We start from the raw sequence: 19226 nt of genomic DNA, 5'->3' as shown, positions 1-19226 counted from the left end.
TGTCCCGGATTTTGGGGTGTCCCGGATTTTGGGGGTCCCCGATTTTGGGGTGTCCCAGTTTTGGGGTCCCGGATTTTCGGGTGTCCAGGTTTTGGGGCGTTTTAAGGTTCCAAATTTTGGGGGTCCTGGATTTTGGGGTGGCCCCGATTTTGGGGTGCCCGAGATTTTGGGGTGTCCCAGTTTTGGGCTGTCCCGGGGGTCTCTCACTCTGTGCCCCCCCCCAAGGTGTCTGGGTGGGGCCGGGGGCGCCCGGTGCCCGTGGGGAGAGCGAGACGGGCGGCGAACATGGCCGGTACTGGGGAAACTGGGAGGGGCTGGGACAAACTGGGAATGGGGCCTGGGATGGACTGGGACAGACTGGGAATGGGGACTGGGATGGACTGGGAATGGGAAATGGGAATGGGGACTGGGATGGACTGGGAATGGGAACTGGGACGGACTGGGAATGGGGACTGGGACAAACTGGGAATGGGGACTGGGAATGGGAAATGGGGGAACTGGGAGCACTGGGACGGACTGGGAATGGGGACTGGGACAAACTGGGAATGGGGACTGGGAATGGGAAATGGGGGAACTGGGAGCACTGGGACGGACTGGGAATGGGGACTGGGACAAACTGGGAATGGGGACTGGGAATGGGAAATGGGGGAACTGGGAGCACTGGGACGGACTGGGAGTGGGGACTGGGACAAACTGGGAATGGGGACTGGGAATGGGAAATGGGGGAACTGGGAGCACTGGGACAGACTGGGAATGGGGACTGGGAATGGGAAATGGGGGAACTGGGAGCACTGGGACAGACTGGGAATGGGAAATGGGACACACTGGGAGGGACTGGGGCGGGCTGAGAGGGGCTGGGAATGGGGACTGGGATGGACTTGGAGGGACTGGGAATGGGAAATGGGAAGGACTGGGACAAACTGGGAATGGACTGGGAAGGACTGGGAATGGGGAATTGGGGAACTGGGATGGACTGGGAGGGACTGGGAATAGAGAATTGGGAGCACTGGGAATGGGAAATGGGGGAACTGGGACAGACTGGGAGCGACTGGGAATGGGGGACTGGGGGGGACTGGGACAAACTGGGACAAACTGGGAATGGGGACTGGGAGAGGCTGGGAGGGACTGGGAATGGGAACTGGGGAAACTGGGAGCACTGGGACGGACTGGGAGCAACTGGGAATGGGGAACTGGGAGCACTAGGAATGGGAACTGGGACAGACTGGGAACAGGAAATGGGGAAACTGGGAGGGACTGGGGGGGACTGGGAATGGGAAATGGGGGAACTGGGAGAGACCTGGAGGAACTGGGATGGACTGGGAGCACTGGGAGCAACTGGGAATGGGGAATTGGGGAACTGGGAGCATTGGGACAGACTGGGAATGGGAACTGGGACAGACTGGGAGGGAATGGGAGGGACTGGAAATGGGGAAATGGGAGGGAACTGGGAGGGGTCCGGCTCTGGAATTGGGTCTGGGGGCTTTGGGCTCTCTCAGTTTTTGGGGCGTCTCCCAGGTCTGGCTCTGGATTTGGGTCTGGGGGCTTTGGCTGAGGCCGCCCGGACGCGGCTGCGGGGGCAGGAACGGCGCCAGGGTGAGTGAGGGACCCTGGGACCCCCGGGACCCCAGACCCAATTGGGGCCAATTCCCCAAATCCCCCAGACCCAATTGGGGTCTGAAACCTCAAATCCCCCCAATTCCCCCAGACCCAATTGGGGCCAATCCCCCCCAAATCCCCCCCAAATCCCCCAGACCCAACTGGGGCCAATCCCCCCCCAAAATCCCCCCAGGACCCCAGACCCAATTTGGGGCTGATCCCCCCAAATCCTCCCCAAATCCCCCAGACCCAATTGGAGTCGATCCCCCCCCCAAAATCCCCCCGGGACCCCAGAGACCCCCGGGACCCCAGACCCAATTGGGGCTGAAACCCCAGAGACCCCAGACCCAATTGGGGCCGATCCCCCCCCAAAATCCCCCAGACCCAGTTGGGGCCAATCCCCCCCAGGATCCCAGACCCAATTGGAGTCGATCCCCCCCCAAAATCCCCCCAAATCCCCCAGACCCAATTGGGGCTGATCCCCCAAATCCCCCCCGGGACCCCAGACCCAATTGGGGCAAATGCCCCCCAAATCCTCCCCAAATCCCCCAGACCCAATTGGGGTCTGAACCCCCAAATCCCCCCTGAGACCCCAGACCCAATTTGGGTCTCACCCATCCTAAATCCCCCCCCATCCCCATTTTCGGGGTCCCATCCCCATTTTTGGGTCCCCAATCCCCATTTTTGGGTCCCCAATCCCCATTTTCAGGGTCCCCATCCCCATTTTCATGTCCCCATCCCCATTTTCGGGGGTCCCATCCCCATTTTGTGGTCCCTGTCCCGCAGTTCCCGCCTGGGCTCTCTCTGAGGGCAGCGCTCAGCGTTTGGTGGCCGTGCTCAGCCGGGCCCGGGGGGCGGCGCTCAAGGTGGGGCAGCTGCTCAGCATGGCAGGTGAGAGCCCAAATATCCCAAAAATACCCCAAAAATACCCCAAAAACCACCCCCAAAATACCCCAAACCCCTCAAGGTGGGGCAGCTGCTCAGCATGGCAGATGAGACCCAAAATATCCCTGAAATATCCCAAAAATACCCCCAAAATACCCCAAACATATCCCTAAAATTCCCCAAAAAATATCCCCAAAATATCCCCCAAAATATCCCTAAAATACCCCAAAAATATCCCTAAACCCCTCAAGGTGGGGCAGCTGCTCAGCATGGCAGGTGAGAGCCCAAAACCCCCAAAATATCCGTAAAAATACCCAAAAAATACCCTAAAAATATCCCTAAAATACCCCCAAAATACCCCTAAAATATCCCAAAAATACCCTAAAATACCCCAAAAAAAACCCAAAACCACCCCAAAAATATCCCAAAAACCCCTAAACCTCCCCAAAATGCCCCAAATCCCTCAAGGTGGGGCAGCTGCTCAGCGGAGCCGGTGAGACCCTAAAAATACCCTAAAAACCACCCCTGAAATACCCCAAAAACCCCCAAAACCATCCCAAAAATACCCCAAAACCATCCCAAAAACCACCCCAAAAATACCCCAAAACCGTCCCAAAAACCACCCCAAAAATACCCCAAAAAATACCCCAAAACCACCCCAAAATCCCCCAAATCCACCCCAGAAATAGAAACAAAAATGATCCCCAAAATATCCCAAAAATACCCCAAGAAAATCCCAAAAATCCCCTAAAAACCATCCCCAAACTCATAAAAGCCCCCAAAATGCCCCAAAAATCCCCCTAAACCCCCCAGGCTCGGAGCTGCTGCCCCCACAGCTGCAGGGTGGGATTTGGGGTTTCTCATCCCCTAAATCCCCTAAAATCCTATTAAAATCCTATAAAAATCCTATTAAAATCCTATAAAACCCCATAAAACCCTATAAAATCCCCTAAATCCCCTAAATCCCCTTTCCCCAGGCTTGGAGCTGCTGCCCCTGAAGGTGCTGGGTGGGATTTGGGGTGGTTTGGGGTGGGATTTGGGGTCCTCTCATCCCTTTGTCCCCCAAATCCTATAAACTCCCATAAAACCCCATAAAATCCCCTCAATCCCCTCAATCCCCTAATCCCAGACTCAGAGCTGCTGCCCCCACAGCTGCAGGGTGGGGTTTGGGGTGGATTTGGGGTCTCTCATCCCTTTGTCCCCCAAATCCCATAAAACCCCATAAAACCCTATAAAATTCCCTCAATCCCCTCAATCCCCTAATCCCAGACACGGAGCTGCTGCCCCTGCAGGTGCTGGGTGGGATTTGGGGTGGATTTGGGGTGGTTTGGGGTGGGATTTGGGGTGGTTTGGGGTGGATTTGGGGTCTTTTATCTCCTTTTTCTCCCAAATCCTATAAAACCCTATAAAACCCCATAAAACCCTATAAAACCCTATAAAATCCCCTAAATCCCCTCAATCCCCTAAATCCCCTTTCCCCAGACTCAGAGTTGCTGCCCCTGCAGGTGCTGGGTGGGGTTTGGGGTGGATTTAGGGTGGATTTGGGGGTCTCTCATCCCTTTTTCCCCCCAAACCCCATAAAACCCTATAAAATCCCCTAAATCCCCTCAATCCCAGACTCGGAGCTGCTGCCCCCGCAGCTGCAGCGGATCCTGGCCCGGCTGAGGCAGAGTGCGGAGCCCATGCCAGGCTGGCAGAGCCGGGTGAGGGACGGGAACTGCAATCCCAAATCCTGAATCCTAAATCCCAAATCCTAAATCCTAAATCCCAAAATCCCAAATCCCAAATCCCAAAATCCCAAATCCCAAACACCAAATCCCAAAATCCCAAACACCAAATCCCAAAATCCCAAATCCCAAACACCAAACCCCAAATCCCCAAATGCCAAAATCCCAAACCCCAAATCCCAAACACCAAAATCCCAAAATCCCAAACACCAAAATCCCAAACCCCAAAATCCTCAAATCCCAAAATCCCAAAACCCCAAATCCCAAACCCCAAAATCCCAAAATCCTAAATCCTAAAAACCCCAAACCCCTAAATCCCAAAACAGCCCAAAATCCTAAAACCCCGTAACCTCAAAATCCCCAAAATCCCAAACCCCAAATCCCAAAATCCCAAACTCCAAACACCAAATCCCAAACACCAAACCCCAAACACCTCCAAATCCCAAAACCCCCAAAAATCCCAAATCCTAAAAACTCCAAACCCCAAAAACCCCAAATCCCAAACCCCCAAAAGGCCAAAATCCCAAACCCCAAAAACCCAAAACCGAAATCCCAAACATCCCAAAACCCCAAATCCTAAAAACCCCAAAATCCCAAATCCGAAACACCTCGAAACCCAAATCCCAAACCCAAAACACTCCAAACCTGCGAAACCCAAACCCCAAAAACCCCAAAACCCCAAATCCCAAACCTCCAAAATCCCAAACCCAAAAACCCCTGAAAACCCCAACCCCCCCAAATCCCAAACCCAAAAATCCCAAACCCCCAAACCCAAAAACCCCCGAAACCCCAAACCCCAAACCACCAAAACCCCAAAATCCCAAATCTCCCAAAACCCCCACACCCCTAAAACCCAAACACCCCAAACCCCAGAAACCCCAAGCCCAAAAATCCCAAAAACCCCAAACCCAAAAATCCAAAACCCCAAACACCCCAAAACCCAATCCCAAACCCCAAAATCCCAAAAACCCCCAAAACCCCAAACCCCAAAAACCCCAAAATCCCAAATCCCAAACCCCAAAACCCCAAGATCCCAAACCCCAAAAACCCAAACCTCAAACACCCGGAAAGCCGAATCCCAAACACAAAATCCCAAAAACCCCAAACCCCAAAAATCCCAAAGATTCAAAAACCCCCAAAACCCCAAACCCAGGCCTGGGGGATTTGGGGAGGATTTTGTGGGGTTTTTTATAGGATTTTAAATAAGATTGTTATAGGATTTTTAATAGGATTGTTATGGGATTTTTATAGGATTTTTTCAAATGATTGTTGTAGGATTGTTATAGGATTTTATAGGATTTTTATAGGTTTTTTTAATAGGTTTTTTTAATAGGATTTTTGTGGAATTTTTAATAGTTTTTTTTATAGGTTTTCTAATAGGATTTTTATGGGATATTTATAAGATTTTTAATAGGATTGTTATGGGATTGTTATGGGATTGTTTTAATAGGATTTTTGTGGGATTTTTATAGGATTTTTTATGAGATTTTTTTGTGGGATTTTTATCGGATTTTTTATGGGATTTTTATAGGATTTTTAATAGCATTTTTAATAGGATTTTTATAGGGTTTTTAGTAGGATTTTTATGGGATTTATAGGATTTATATAGGTTTTAAAAATAGGATTTTTATAGGATTTTAATAGGATTTTTTAATTGGATTTTTTATCGGATTTTTATAGGTTTTTTTAATAGGATTTTTATGGGATTTTCACCATATTTTCCCCATATTTTGGCCGTTTTTCCCCGGATTTTTTGGGGATTTTTTTGGGAATTGTGAGAATTCTCGGGAATTCTCCCCCCAGGCCATACTGGACTCGGAGCTGGGCCGGGGCTGGCGGGAGCAGCTCCAGGAGTGCCAGGATTGGGGTTTGGATGGGATTTCTATGGGATTTTTATAGGATTTTTAATAGGATTTTTATGGGATATTTATGGGATTTTAATAGGATTTTTTAATAAGATTTTTTTAATAGGATTTTGATAGGTTTTTTTAATAGGATTTTTATAGGCTTTTTTAATAGGATTTTAATAGGATTGTTATAGTATTTTAAATAGGATTTTATAGGATATTTAAATGGGATTTTTATGGGATTTTTTTATAGGATTTTTATCGAATTTTGCCCATATTTTGGCCTTTTTTCTCCAGATTTTTTGGGATTTTTTGGGGAATTCTTTGGGAATTCTTTGGAATTGTTGGGAATTCTCCCCCAGGCCGTGCTGGACTCAGAGCTGGGCCGGGGCTGGCGGGAGCAGCTCCAGGAGTTCCAGGAGCTGGGGTTTTTATAGGATTTTTATAGGATTTTTATGGGATTTTTGGCCTATTTTCCCCATATTTTGGGAATTTTCACCCGGATTTTTTTGGGATTTTTGTTTTTGGAATTGTTGGGAATTCTCCCCCCAGGCCATCCTGGATGCAGAACTGGGCCGGGGCTGGCGGGAGCAGCTCCAGGATTTGGGGTTTTTAGAGGATTTTAATGAGATTTTTGGGCTATTTTCCCCATATTTTGGGTATTTTTCCCCGGATTTTTTGGGGATTTTTTTTTGGGAATTTTTTTTGGGAATTGTTGGGAATTCTCCCCCCAGGCCGTCCTGGACTCGGAGCTGGGTCGGGAGCAGCTCCAGGAGTTCCAGGATTTGGGGTTTTTATGGGATTTTTATCGAATTTTCACCATATTTTGGCCATTTTTCTCCGGATTTTTTGGGGAATTCTTTGCAACTGTTGGGAATTCTCCCCCCAGGCCGTCCTGGATGCAGAACTGGGCCGGGGCTGGCGGGAGCAGCTCCAGGAGTTCCAGGAGGTTCCTGTGGCCGCTGCCTCCCTGGGCCAGGTGCACCGGGGGCGGCTCCGCAGCGGCGCCGATGTCGCCATCAAGGTCCAGGTGCCGAATTTGGGGCAAAAAACCCCGAATTTGGGCAATTTCCAGCAAAAATCGAGGGGGTTTGGGGGATTTTTAAAGGAATTTTGGTGGATTTTTGGGGAGTGTTGGGGAATTTTGGGGGATTTTTATTTTTGGGGGGGGAAATTTCGATTTTTGGGGATTTTTTGGGGGGTTTTCTTGGGGGTTTTTGGGGGATTTTTGGGGGTTTTAAAAAGGTTTGGGGGAATTTTGGGGTTTATAGGTGATTTGGGTTTTTTGGGAGGGAATTTGGGGGTTTGGGGGGAATTTGGGTGGAATTTTGGGGATTTGGGGAATTTGGGTGGGAATTTGGGCAAGGATTTGGGGGATTTGGGTGGGAATTTGGGGAATTTGGGTGGGAATTTTGGGAATTCGTGGGGAATTTGGGGGATTTGGGTTGAAATATTTGGGTGGAATTTGGGGGATTTGGTAAAATTTGGGGAATTCGGGAATTTTGGGAATTTGGGTGGGAATTTTGGGGATTTGGGTGGAAATTGGGGAATTTGTGGGGAATTTGGGTGGGAATTTTGGGATTTGGGTGGGAATTTGGGTGGAAATTGGGCAATTTTGGGAATTTTGGGGATTTGGGTGGGGATTTGGGTGGAAGTTTTGGGAATTTGGGTGGGAATTTTGGGGATTTTCGGGTTCCCCCAGTACCCGGGCGTCGCCCTCAGCATCGGCAGCGACGTCGAAAATCTCCTGACCCTGCTGAGCCTCAGCCCGGGGCTGCCTAAAGGTCTCAAAAACACCCAAAAATCACCCAAAATACCCCAAAAATAGCACAAAATCACCCAAAATACTCCCAAAACCAGCCCCAAATCACCAAAAAATACCCCAAAACCAGCCCCAAATCACCCAAAATACTCCCCAAAACCAGCCCCAAATCACCCCCAAATCGATCCAATTTCACCCTAAAATTGCCCCAAATCACCTAAAATCAACTTAAATCACCTAAAATCCCCCCTAAAACACCCCAAAATCACCCCCCAAACACTCAAAATTACGTCAAATCACCCCAAAATCACCTCAAAATCACCCAAAGTACCCCTTAAAACACCCCAAAATCACCCAAAATACCCCAAAAACAGCCCAAAACCACCCAAATTTACCCAAAATACCCCCCAAAACAGCCCCAAATCACCCAAAACACCTCAAAATCACCCAAATTCACCCAAAATACCCCAAAATCACCCCAAAATACCCCCCTAAACAGCCCCAAAACCAGCCCAAAATCACCCCTAAAACACCCCAAAATACCCCCTGAAACAGCCCAAAATTCACCCAAAATACCCCAAAAAGATCCCAAAATCACCCCAAATACCCCCTAAAACCCCCAAAACAGCTCAAATCACCCTGAAATCACTCCAGATTACCTAAAATCACCCCCAAAATACCCAAAATTACCTCATATTACCCCCAAATTCGCCCAAAATCCCCTGAAATCAGCCCCAAAATGCCCCAAATCAACCTAAAATCACCCCAAAATCACCCCAAACCCAGCCAAGATTGCCTCAGATCGCCTGAAATCACCCCAAAATCAACAGAAATTCACCCCAAGTCACCTGAAATCACCCCAAAATCACCTCAAAATCACCCAAAAATCACCCAAACCAAAATCAACCCAAAATCGTCCCAAATCACCCCAAAATCAGCTCAGACCACCCCAAAGCAAACGGAAATCGACCCCAAATCACCTAAAATTGACCCAAATCACCCCAAAATCTCATAAAATCACCCAAAATCAACCCAAAATGACCCAAACTCACCCAAATCCCCCTTTTCCCACCAAATTCCTGCTCTTTCCCCAAAATCCCCTTTTTTATTCCCCCAAATCCCATTCTTTTCCCCCCAAAATCCCAGTTTTTAATTCCCAGAAATCCGCTTTTTTATCCCCAAATTCCCATTATTTATTTTCCAAAAATCCCCTTTTTTATCCCCAAATTCCCATTATTTATTTTCCCCAATTCCCATTATTTATTCCCCAAATTCCCATTATTTATTTTCCCCAAAATCCCCTTATTTAATTCCCAAATTCCCATTATTTAATCCCCCAAAATTCCATTATTTAAACCAAAAATTCCCATTATTTTATCCCCCAAATTCCCATTATTTAATTCCCCAAAAATCCCTTTTTTATTCCCAAAATTCCCATTATTTTCCCCCAAAATCCCTTTTTTCATCTTCCCAAAAATTCCCATTATTTATCCCCAAAATCCCATTATTTAATTCCCAAAATCCCTTTATTTTTTCCCCAAATCCCTTTAATTTTCCCTCAAAATCCCAATATTTAATTCCCAAAATCCCATTATTTATTTCCCCAAAATTCCATTATTTTGCCCAAAATCCCTTTATTTTTGCCCAAAATCCCACTATACTTCCCCAAAAATCCCTTTTTTTTTATTCCCAAATTCCCTTATTTTCCCCCAAATCCCCATTATTTTTCCCAAATTCCCCATTTTCCCCGCCAAATTCCCATTTTCCCAAATTCCCCTTTTTTCCCAAATTCCCCTTTTTTCTCCCCATTTCCCATTTTTCCCAAATTCCCATTATTTCCCCCAAATCCCCATTTTTCCCCCCAAAATCCCCATTCTTTTTCCCAAGTCCCCATTATTTTCCCCCAAATTCCCCTTTTTTCCCAAATTCCCGTTATTTCCCCCCAAAGTCCCCATCATTTTTCCCAAATCCCCGTTATTTTTCCCAAAATCCCAGTTTTTCCCAAATTCCCATTATTCTTCCCAAATTCCCCTTTTTTCTCCCCATTTCCCATTTTTCCCAAATTCCCAATTTTTTCCCCCCAAATCCCCATTATTTTGCCCAAATTCCCGGTTTTTTCCCCCATTTTCCCCAAATTCCCGCTTTTTCTCCCCATTTTTCCCAAATTCCCCGTTTTTCTCCCCATTTTTCCCAGGGCTCTTTGCGGCCCCGGCGCTGCGGGCGCTGCAGCGGGAGCTGGAGCTCGAGTGCGACTACGAGAGGGAGGCCGAGAGCGCCCAAAAATTCCGGTCAGTTCGGGCAAATTTGGGCAAATTTGGGCAAATTCGGGGATTTTTGGGTGTTTAGGGGATTTAGGGGCGGTTTTGGGGCACTTTTGGGGCAGTTTCGGGGTTTATAGGGGCGGTTTTGGGGCAGTTTTTGGGGATTTTAGGACACTTTTAGGGCAGTTTTAGGGGATTTAGGTGCACGTTTAGGGGGTTTAGGGGATTTTGGGGCAGTTTTGGGGCGGTTTTGTGGAGATTCCAGCACAGTTTTGGGGCAGGTTTGGGCTTTTTAGAGGCGGTTTTGGGGCACTTTTGGGGATTTTAGGGGCGGTTTAGGGGCACTCTTAGGGCGGTTTTAGGGCACTTTTTGGGTATTTTAGGGGGATTTTTGGGCAGGTTTAGGGGATTTAGGGGCAGTTTAGGGGATTTTGGGGCAGTTTTAGGGGATTTAGGGGATTTCAGGGAGCTGGAGCTCGAGTGCGACTATGAGAGGGAGGCGCAGAGCGCCCGCACATTCAGGTGAGTTTGGGCAAATTTGGGGCTTTTTGGGGCTTTTTGGGGCTTTTTGGGTGTTTAGGGGATTTAGGGGCTCTTTAGGGGCAGTTTCGGGGTTTTTAGAGCAGGTTTTGGGGCACTTTTGGGGCGGTTTTGGGGCTTTTTGGGGCCGTTTAAGGGCAGTTTTAGGGGATTTAGGGGCAGTTTAGGGGATTTAGGAGCAGTTTTGGGGCGATTTTGGGGTTGTTAGGGGTGGTTTCGGGGCAGTTTCAGGGCAGTTTTGGTGTTTTTAGGGGGGATTCTAGGGCAGGTTTAGGGGCGGTTTTAGGGCAGTTTTTGTGGATTTTAGGGGGATTTTTGGGCAGGTTTAGGGGATTTAGGTGCATGTTTAGGGGATTTTGGAGCAATTTCGGGGCAGTTTTGGGGTTTTTAGGGTGGATTCTGGGGCAGGTTTGGGGGCGGTTTTAGGGCAGTTTTTTGGGCAGGTTTAGGGGATTTAGGGAATTTCAGGGGATTTAGGGGCAGTTTTGGGGCAGTTTTGGAGCAGTTTAGAGGCAGTTTAGAGGATTTAGTGGCAGTTTCGGGGTGGTTTTGGGGGATTTGGGGGCAGTTTTGGGGGATTTTAGGACACTTTTAGAGCAGGTTTAGGGGATTTAGGTGCATGTTTAGGGGGTTTAGGGGCAGTTTTTGGGGATTTTAGGAACGGTTTTAAAGGGGATTTGGGGCAGGTTGAGGGGATTTTTGGCGATTTTAGGACACTTTTAGGGCAGGTTTAGGGGATTTAGGGGCAGTTCAGGGGATTTAGGGGCAGTTTTGGGGCAGTTTTAGGGGATTTAGGGGATTTCAGGGAGCTGGAGCTCGAGTGCGACTACGAGAGGGAGGCGCAGAGCGCCCGCAAATTCCAGTGGGTTCGGGCAAATTTGGGCAAATTTGGGTATTTCGGGGGTTCGGTGCAGTTTTGGGGCAGTTTTGGGGTTTTTGGCCATTCCAGGTCCCTGCTGGGTTTGGACCCCTTTTTCTGGAAGGGATTTTTGGGGCGATTTTTGCCCCTTTGGGGCCATTTCTGGGTGGGATTTTTGGGGCGATTTTGGCCATTTGGGGCCATTTCTGGGAAGGATTTTTGGGGCCATTTTTGCCCTTTTGGGGCTATTTCTGGGTGGATTTTTGGGGGGTTTTGATTGGGATTTTTGGGGCGATTTTTGCCCTTTCGGGGCCATTTCTGAGTGGTATTTTTGGGGGGTTTTGGTTGGGATTTTTGGGGCGATTTTTGCCCTTTTGGGGCCATTTCTGGGAGGGATTTTTGGGGCGATTTTGCCCTTTTGGGGCCATTTCTGGGTGGATTTTAGGGGGGTTTTGGTTGGGAATTTTGGGGCTGTTTTTCCCCTTTTGGGTCCCTTCTGGGTTGGGTTTTTGGGGCGATTTTTGCCCTTTTGGGGCCATTTCTGGGAGGGATTTTTGGGGGGTTTTGGTTGGGATTTTTGGGGCGTTTTTCGCCCTTTTGGGGCCGTTTCTGGGTGGATTTTCCCGGGTGGTTTTCAGTGATTTTGGGGTTTTTGGGGTGTTTTTGGCCGTTCCAGGTCCCTGCTGGGCTCCGATCACTTTTTCTGGGAGGGATTTTTGGGGCCATTTTTGCCTTTTGGGGCCATTTCTGGGAGGGATTTTTGGGGGGTTTTGGTTGGGATTTTTGGGGCAACTTTTGCCCTTTTGGGGCCATTTCTGGGAGGGATTTTTGGGGCGATTTTTTCCCTTTTGGGGCCATTTCTGGGTGGATTTTTGGGGGGCGATTTTGCCCTTTTGAGGCCATTTCTGGGTGGGATTTTTGGGGCAATTTTTGCCCTTTTGGGGCCATTTCTGGGAGGGATTTTTGGGGCGATTTTTTTGGTATTTTACCCTTTTTGGGTATCTTGCCTTTTTTTGGGTATTTTGCTCTTTTGGGGCCATTTCTGGATGGATTTTTGGGGGGTTTCGGTTGGGATTTTTGGGGTGGTTTTTGCCCTTTTGGGGCCATTTCTGGCTGGATTTTTTGGGTTTTGTTTGTGATTTTCACTTGGAATTTTTGGGATTTTTCGGGATTTGGGATTTTTGGGATTTCCCAGTTCCCTCCTGAGTTCCGACCCCTTTTTCTGTGCCCATTTGGGGGGGATTTTCACGGATTTTGGGCGGATTTTTTGGGGGGGGGTTGGCCGAATTTTATGGAATTTTTTTTTGCGATTTCCACGTGTATTTTGGGTTTTTTTCGGATGTTTTTGGCCGTTCCAGGTCCCTGCTGGGCTCCGATCGCTTTTTCCGCGTTCCCGCCGTGGTTCCCGCGCTCAGCGCGCGCCGCGTGCTCTGCACCGAGTGGGGGAGGGGCGAGCCCCTGGAGCGCTGCCGGAGCCTCCCCCAGGAGCGGCGGGACCGGGTGTGGGGGGGGCAGCAGAATTTGGGGGGATTTGGGGAATTTGGGGATTGGGGGGGGGGGGATTGGGGCGTGATTTTGGGATTTTTGAGGGATTTTTGGGGTGTTTGGGGCGGATTTTTGGGGTTTTTTTGGGGGAGATTTGGGGAGGTTGGGGGGTTTTTGGGGATTTTTAGGGGAGTTTGGGGCAGATTTTGGGATTTTGGGTTTTTTTGGGGGGGGGGTTTGAGGATGATTTTAGGGGGGATTTGGGGGAATTTTTGGGGAGGTTTGGGGGTGATTTTTGGGGGGATTTTGGGGGTATTTTGGGGTCTTTGGGTGGTGCCAGAGCCTCCCCCAGGAGCGGTGGGACCGGGTGGGGGGGCACCCGGATTGGGGGGAATTTTGGGGATTTTGGGATTTTTGAGGGGGGGGTGGGGGAGATTTTAGGGGGCATTTGGGGGAATTTGGGGGACTTGGGGACTTTGGGGATTTTTAGGGGGGTTTAGGGCCGATTTTTGGGACTTTGGGGGATTTTTGAGGGGGGGTTTGGGGGGGATTATAGGGGGGATTGGGGGGGGTTGGGGAAGATTTTAGGAGGATTTGGGGGCTTTGGGGAGGATTTGGGATTTTTTTGGAAGGATTTTGGGGGGATTTGGGGTGGGACCCAAAAATTGGGGTATTTGAGGGCGTTTGGGGATTCTGGGGGGGGGATTTTTGGGGAGGATTTTTGGGGATTTGGGTGGGGGAAATTTGGGGATTTTTCGGGGGGGGGTTTAGGGAGATTTGGGGACTTTGAGGTGGATTTGGGATTTTTTGGCTTTGAACTGCCCCTGCCCCAGGAATTTAACCCTTTCAGTGCCCAATTTAACCCTTCCCCTCCCAATTTAACCGTTTCCCACCCATTTTAAGCCTTTCTGTCCTAATTTAACTCTTTCCATGCCCATTTTAACCCTTCCCCCTCCCAATTTAACCCTTTCAGTGCCTTATTTAACCCTTTCCTGCCCATTTTAACCTCTTCCATCCCAATTTAACCTTTCCCCCATTTTAACCCTTTCTCTCCCATTTTAACCCTTTCCACCCCTTTTAACCCTTTCCTGCACAATTTAACCATTTCCCTCCCCAATAAAACCCTTTATGCCCCAATTTAACCCTTTCAGTGCCCAATTGAACCCTTCTCCTCCCAATTTAACCCTTTCCCTGCCCACTTTAACCCTTTCCCGCCCAGATCTGCACAGAGCTGCTCCGCCTGTGCCTCCAGGAGCTTTTCCAGTTCCGTTTCATGCAAACCGATCCCAACTGGGCCAATTTCCTTTACGACAGCGACAGCCACCAAGTGAGGGGGAAAATCCCCAATTTTGGGGCTTTTGGGGGAGTCCGGTGGGGTTCGAGGGGAGTTTGGGGGAATTCAAATGGATTTTGGGGGGGTTTAGGGGAATTTGAAGGGATTTTGGGGGGTTTGAGGGGATTTAAGGGTAAATTTTTGGGGTTTTAGTGGGGATTTTGTTGGGGGGTTTTTTGGTGGGGAAGGGGGATTTTTTTGGGATTTTTTTGAGATTTTTTGGGGAGTTTTTTCAGTTTTTTGGGGGGATTTTTTGAGAATTTTTGGTGATTTTTTTTCAGGTTTTTTTGGGATTTTTTGAGATTTTTTTGTGATTTTTTTTTCAGGGTTTCTGGAGTTTTTTTGAGGATTTTTTGGGGATTTTGTTGGATTTTTTTGGTGGGGAGGGGGGGATTTTTTGAGAATTTTGTGGGGGTTTTTTTCAGATTTTCTGGGGAGATTTTTTAAGAATTTTTGTGGGGATTTTTTGGGGATTTTTTGAGAATATTTTGTGATTTGTTTTGGATTTTTGGAGGATTTTTTGAGATTTTTTTCAAGGTTTTTTGAGATTTTTTTTTTGTGATTTTTTCAGGGTTTTTTGGGGGATTTTTTTTTTTTTTTTTGAGAATTTTTTGTGATTTTTTCAGGTTTTTTTAGGGGATTTTTTGAGAATTTTTGGGGATTTTTTCAGGTTTTTTTGGGGATTTTTTTCAGGTTTTTTTGGGGACTTTTTGGAGATTTTTTTTTAGATTTTTTTTTGGAGTATTTTTGACGATTTTTTCAGGATTCTTTGGGATTACTTTCAGGATTTTTGGAGGGGTTTTTTCAGGACTTTTTGAGAATTTTTTGTGATTTTTTTTCAGGGTTTTTTTGGGAACTTTTTGGGGATGATTTTTTTTAGATTTTTTAAATATTTTTGACAGTTTTTTCAGGATTTTTTGGGATTATTTTCAGTATTTTTGAGGGTTTTTTCGGGATTTTTTGAGGATTTTTTGAGGATTTTTTCAGGATTTTTGGGGAGTTTTTTCAGGATTTTTTCAGGATTTTTTGAGGATTTTTTGGGGAATTTTTTTTAAGTTTTTCTGGATTTTTTGGGGGAGTTTTTCAAGATTTTTTGAGGATTTTTTCAGCATTTTCTGAGGATTTGGGGGGGATTTTTTGAGGTTTTTGTGATATTTTCAGGATTTTTTTTGTTTTTTGGTTTTTTTTTTATTTTTTTAGGATTTTTTTTTAATGATTTTTTTTTAGGATTTGGGGCAAATTTTTGGGGGATTTTTTTGGGAGATCCCAACTCCTTGCCCTCCCCTCCACCTCTGGGATATTTTTGGGGATTTCGTTGGATTTTTGGGGATTTTTGGCCCCCCCAGGTGACGCTGTTGGATTTCGGGGCCTGCCGGAGCTTCAAGAAGGAATTCACGGATCTCTACATAGAGGTGGGGAAAAATGGGGCAAAAATGGGGGAAAATGGGCAAAAACCGGGAAAAATGGGGAAAATGAGAAATTGTGAGGGAAAGAATGGGGGAAAATGGGGGAAAATGGGCAAAAAAACGGGAAAATACAGGAAAAATGAGAAATGTGAGGGAAAGAATGGGGGGAAATGGGGAAAAATGGGGAAAAACGAGAAATGTGAGGGAAAGAATGGGGGAAATGGGGGAAAATGGGGAAAAAAAACCTGGGAAAAATGGGGGAAAATGGGCAAAAACGCGGGAAAAATTGAAAAAAATGAGAAATGTGAGGGAAAAATGGGGAAAAATCCTCGGGAAAATGGGGGAAAATCCTGGGGAAAATGGAGAAAAATGAGAAATGTGGGGGGAAAAATGGGGGAAATGGGGAAAATCCCCAGGAAAAAATGGGAAAAAATGAGAAATGTGAGGGAAAGAATATGGGGGAAATGGGAAAAAGGGGGGAAAATTGGGAAAAATAGGGGGGAAATGGGTGAAAAATATGGGAAAGACTGGAAAAATGGGGAAAAACTGGAAAAAACAGGAGAAAATAGGAATAAAGGGGGAAATAATGGGAGAAAAAATGGGGGAAAATGGGGAAAAGGGGGAAAAAGGAAAAAAAGAGGAAAAAATGGGGGAAAATGGGGAAAAACCCCAGGAAAAAATGGGAAAAAATGAGAAACAGGGGGGAAAGAATGGGGAAATGGGGAAAAAGGAAAAAAAGGGGGGAAAATGGGGGAAAATGGGAAAAAATAGAAAAATGGGGAAAAATGGAAAAAAATCAGGGAAAGAAATGGGAGAAAAATCTCAGAAAAATGAGAAAAAAAACGGGAAAAAATGGGGAATAAATAGGAAAAATGGGAAAATTGGGAAGAAAATGGGATAAAACAGGAAAAATGTGAAAATTTGAAAAAAAAATTTAAAAAGGGGAGAAATGGGGAAAAAAAGAGGGAAAGTGAGAAAAAACGGGGAAAGAGGAAAATGTGGAAAAATGGGAATAAATGGGGCAAAATGGGGGAAAAATATGGTAAAAAGGGGGGAAATGGGGAAAAATATGGGAAAAACTGGAAAGAACAGGAGAAAATAGGAATAAAGGAGGAAAAATGGGGAATTTGGGGGAATTTTTGGGGGGATTTTCAGGGATTTTGAGGGGATTTTGGGGGAATTTTAGCAGCTTTTGGGGGGATTTTATGAGGATTTTGAGGGGATTTTGTGGAATTTTGATGGGAAAATAGCCCAGAAAAAAAAAAAAAAAGCTGAAAATGGTGTAAAAAACCCAAAATTTGGGTAAAAATTGAGAATGTTTGGGTTGCAGGTGATTCGGGCTGCGGCCGACAGGGACGAGGAGAAAATCCTGAGGAAATCCCGGGAGCTGAAATTCCTGACGGGCTTCGAGTCCCCGGTGAGAAGGGGCAGAAAAACCAAATTCTGGGGCAAAAAATCCCAACTTTGGGGCCCTTTCAACCCTGTTTTGAGTCCCCTTTTCACCCCAATTTTGGGCCAAATAAAACAAATTTTGGGGCAAAAAATCCCAATTCTGGTCCCCTTTCATCCCCCTTTTGAGTCCCCTTTACACCCCAATTTGGGGGGGAAAAAAAAACACAACAAATTTTGGGGCAAAAAATCCCAATTTTGGGCCCTTTTCAACCCTGTTTTGAGTCCCCTTTTCACCCCAATTTGGGGCAAAAAACCCCAAATTTTGGGGCAAAAAAAAAATCCCAATTTTGGGCCCCTTTCAACCCTGTTTTTAGTCCCCTTTTCATCCCAATTTTGGGGCCAAAAAAACCCCAAATCTTGGGGCAAAAAAAACCATTTTGGACCCCTATTTGAGTCCCCTTTTCAGCCTAATTTTGCGGCAAAAAAATCCCAATTTTTGGGTCCCTTTCAACCCCGTTTTGAGTCCCCTTTTCACCCCAATTTTTGGGGCAAAAAAAACCCCAAATTTTGGGGCAAAAAAATCCCAATTTTGGGTCCTTTTTTGAGTCCCCTTTTCACCCCAATTTTGGGCCAAAACCCCCCAAATTTTGGGCCAAAAAATCCCAGTTTTGGGCCCCTTTCAACCCCGTTTTGAGTCCCTTTCTACCCCAATTTTGGGCCAAAAAAAACCCCAGATTTTGGGGCAAAACCCCCCAATTTTGGGCCCCTTTCAGCCACATTTTGAGTCCCCTTTTCACCCCAATTTGGGGGGGAAAAAACCCAATTTTAGGCCTCTTTCAACCCTGTTTTGAGTCCCCTTTTCACCCCAATTTTGGGGCCAAAACCCCCAATTTTAGGCCTTTTCTCTTCCCCCGTTTTGAGGCCAAACCTCCCAATTTTGGGGCAAAACTCCCCAATTTTCACCCTTTTGCCTTCCCCAAATTTTGGTCATTTTTTCCCCAAATTTCTCTGTTTTTCCCCCAAATTTCTCTGTTTTCCCCCAAATTTTGGCTGTTTGTCCCCAAATTTCTCTGGTTTTTTTCCCCCAAATTTTGGTCGTTTTTCCCCAAATGTCTCTGTTTTTTCCCCAAATTTTGATTGGTTTTCCCTCAAATTTTGGTTGTTTTTTCCCTCTAATTCTGGTCGTTTTTTCCCCAAATTTTGGTTGGTTTTTTCCCCAAATTTCTCTGTTTTCTCCCCAAATTTCTCTGTTTTTTCCTCCAAATTTTGGTCATTTTTCCCCCAAATTTCTCTGGTTTTTCCCCAAATTTTTCTGGTTTTTCCCCAAATTCTGGTTGTTTTTTCCCCCAAATTTTTCTGGTTTTTTTCCCCAAATTTTGGTCGTTTATTTCCCAAGTTTTACTCGGTTTTTTCCCCAAATTTTTGGTCGTTTTTCCCCAAATCTCTCTCTTTTCCCCATCAGGCCATGGAGTCCCTGCACCTCCAGGCCGTCCTGCTGCTGGGGGAGCCCTTTTGGGGCTCCCAACCCTTCGATTTCGGGGTTCAGGCCACGGCCCGGGGGGTTCGGGGGCTGCTCCCCCAAATCCTGCGGGGCCGCCTGGGGCCGCCCCCCGAGCCCAGCTACGCCCTGCACCGCAAACTGGGGGGGGTCTTCATGGCCTGCGCCCACCTCGGGGGGCGCGTGCCCTGCAGGGAGCTCTTCCTGCAGCTCTACAGCTCCTACTGGCACCCCGAAAACCGACCCCGGGAAACGGGGGGGACCCCAAAATGCGGGGAGAACCCAAAATGCGGGGAGACCCGAAATGTAAAGGGAGAGGGGAGCGGGAGGCAGTGAAGGGGGAGTGGGGGGGGAAGAATTGGGGATGGGGGTCTAGGGTCTTCATTTTTGGGGTTCTGGGTTTGGGGTTGGGGAGATTTGGGGGGTTCGGAGAGAATTTGGGGTGGGGAGAACCCAAAAAACCCCAGGGGAACCCCAAAAACCAGGGGGTAAACCCAGGGTCAATAAAGGGGGATTGCAGCCCAAAAATTGGGGCTGGGGGCTTCATTTTTGGGGTTTGGGTTTGGGGTCACAGTGTTTGGGGTGTCCTGGATTGGGGAGGGGGAGATTTGGGGGGTTCTAGGTGAAATTTGGGG

At 47.1% G+C, this 19226-nt stretch overlaps 2 protein-coding genes across 2 annotated transcripts in view; one reads left to right on the top strand and one right to left on the bottom strand.

The window, feature by feature from the left end:
• LOC139603915 (zinc finger protein 239-like) overlaps positions 1-19226 on the bottom strand; it is a 169557-nt gene that overhangs the window by 124019 nt on the left and 26312 nt on the right. The window lies entirely within an intron of this gene.
• LOC139603943 (atypical kinase COQ8B, mitochondrial-like) lies at positions 220-18927 on the top strand. Its single transcript, XM_071454944.1, has 12 exons — positions 220-292; positions 1516-1593; positions 2383-2487; positions 4099-4184; positions 6945-7085; positions 7758-7839; positions 10012-10105; positions 12836-12977; positions 14182-14289; positions 15642-15707; positions 17032-17118; positions 18556-18927. Exons 1-12 carry the CDS (start codon positions 286-288, stop codon positions 18925-18927), a joined length of 1368 nt encoding a protein of 455 aa, XP_071311045.1. The 5' UTR covers positions 220-285.

Source organism: Agelaius tricolor, unplaced genomic scaffold (genome assembly GCF_023055355.1).
Source record: "Agelaius tricolor isolate 1412-34295 unplaced genomic scaffold, bAgeTri1.0.p SCAF_42, whole genome shotgun sequence".
NCBI lineage: Eukaryota > Metazoa > Chordata > Aves > Passeriformes > Icteridae > Agelaius > Agelaius tricolor.
Note: the sequence above shows the minus strand (reverse complement) of the source record. Positions and strands in the feature narration are given on the sequence as shown.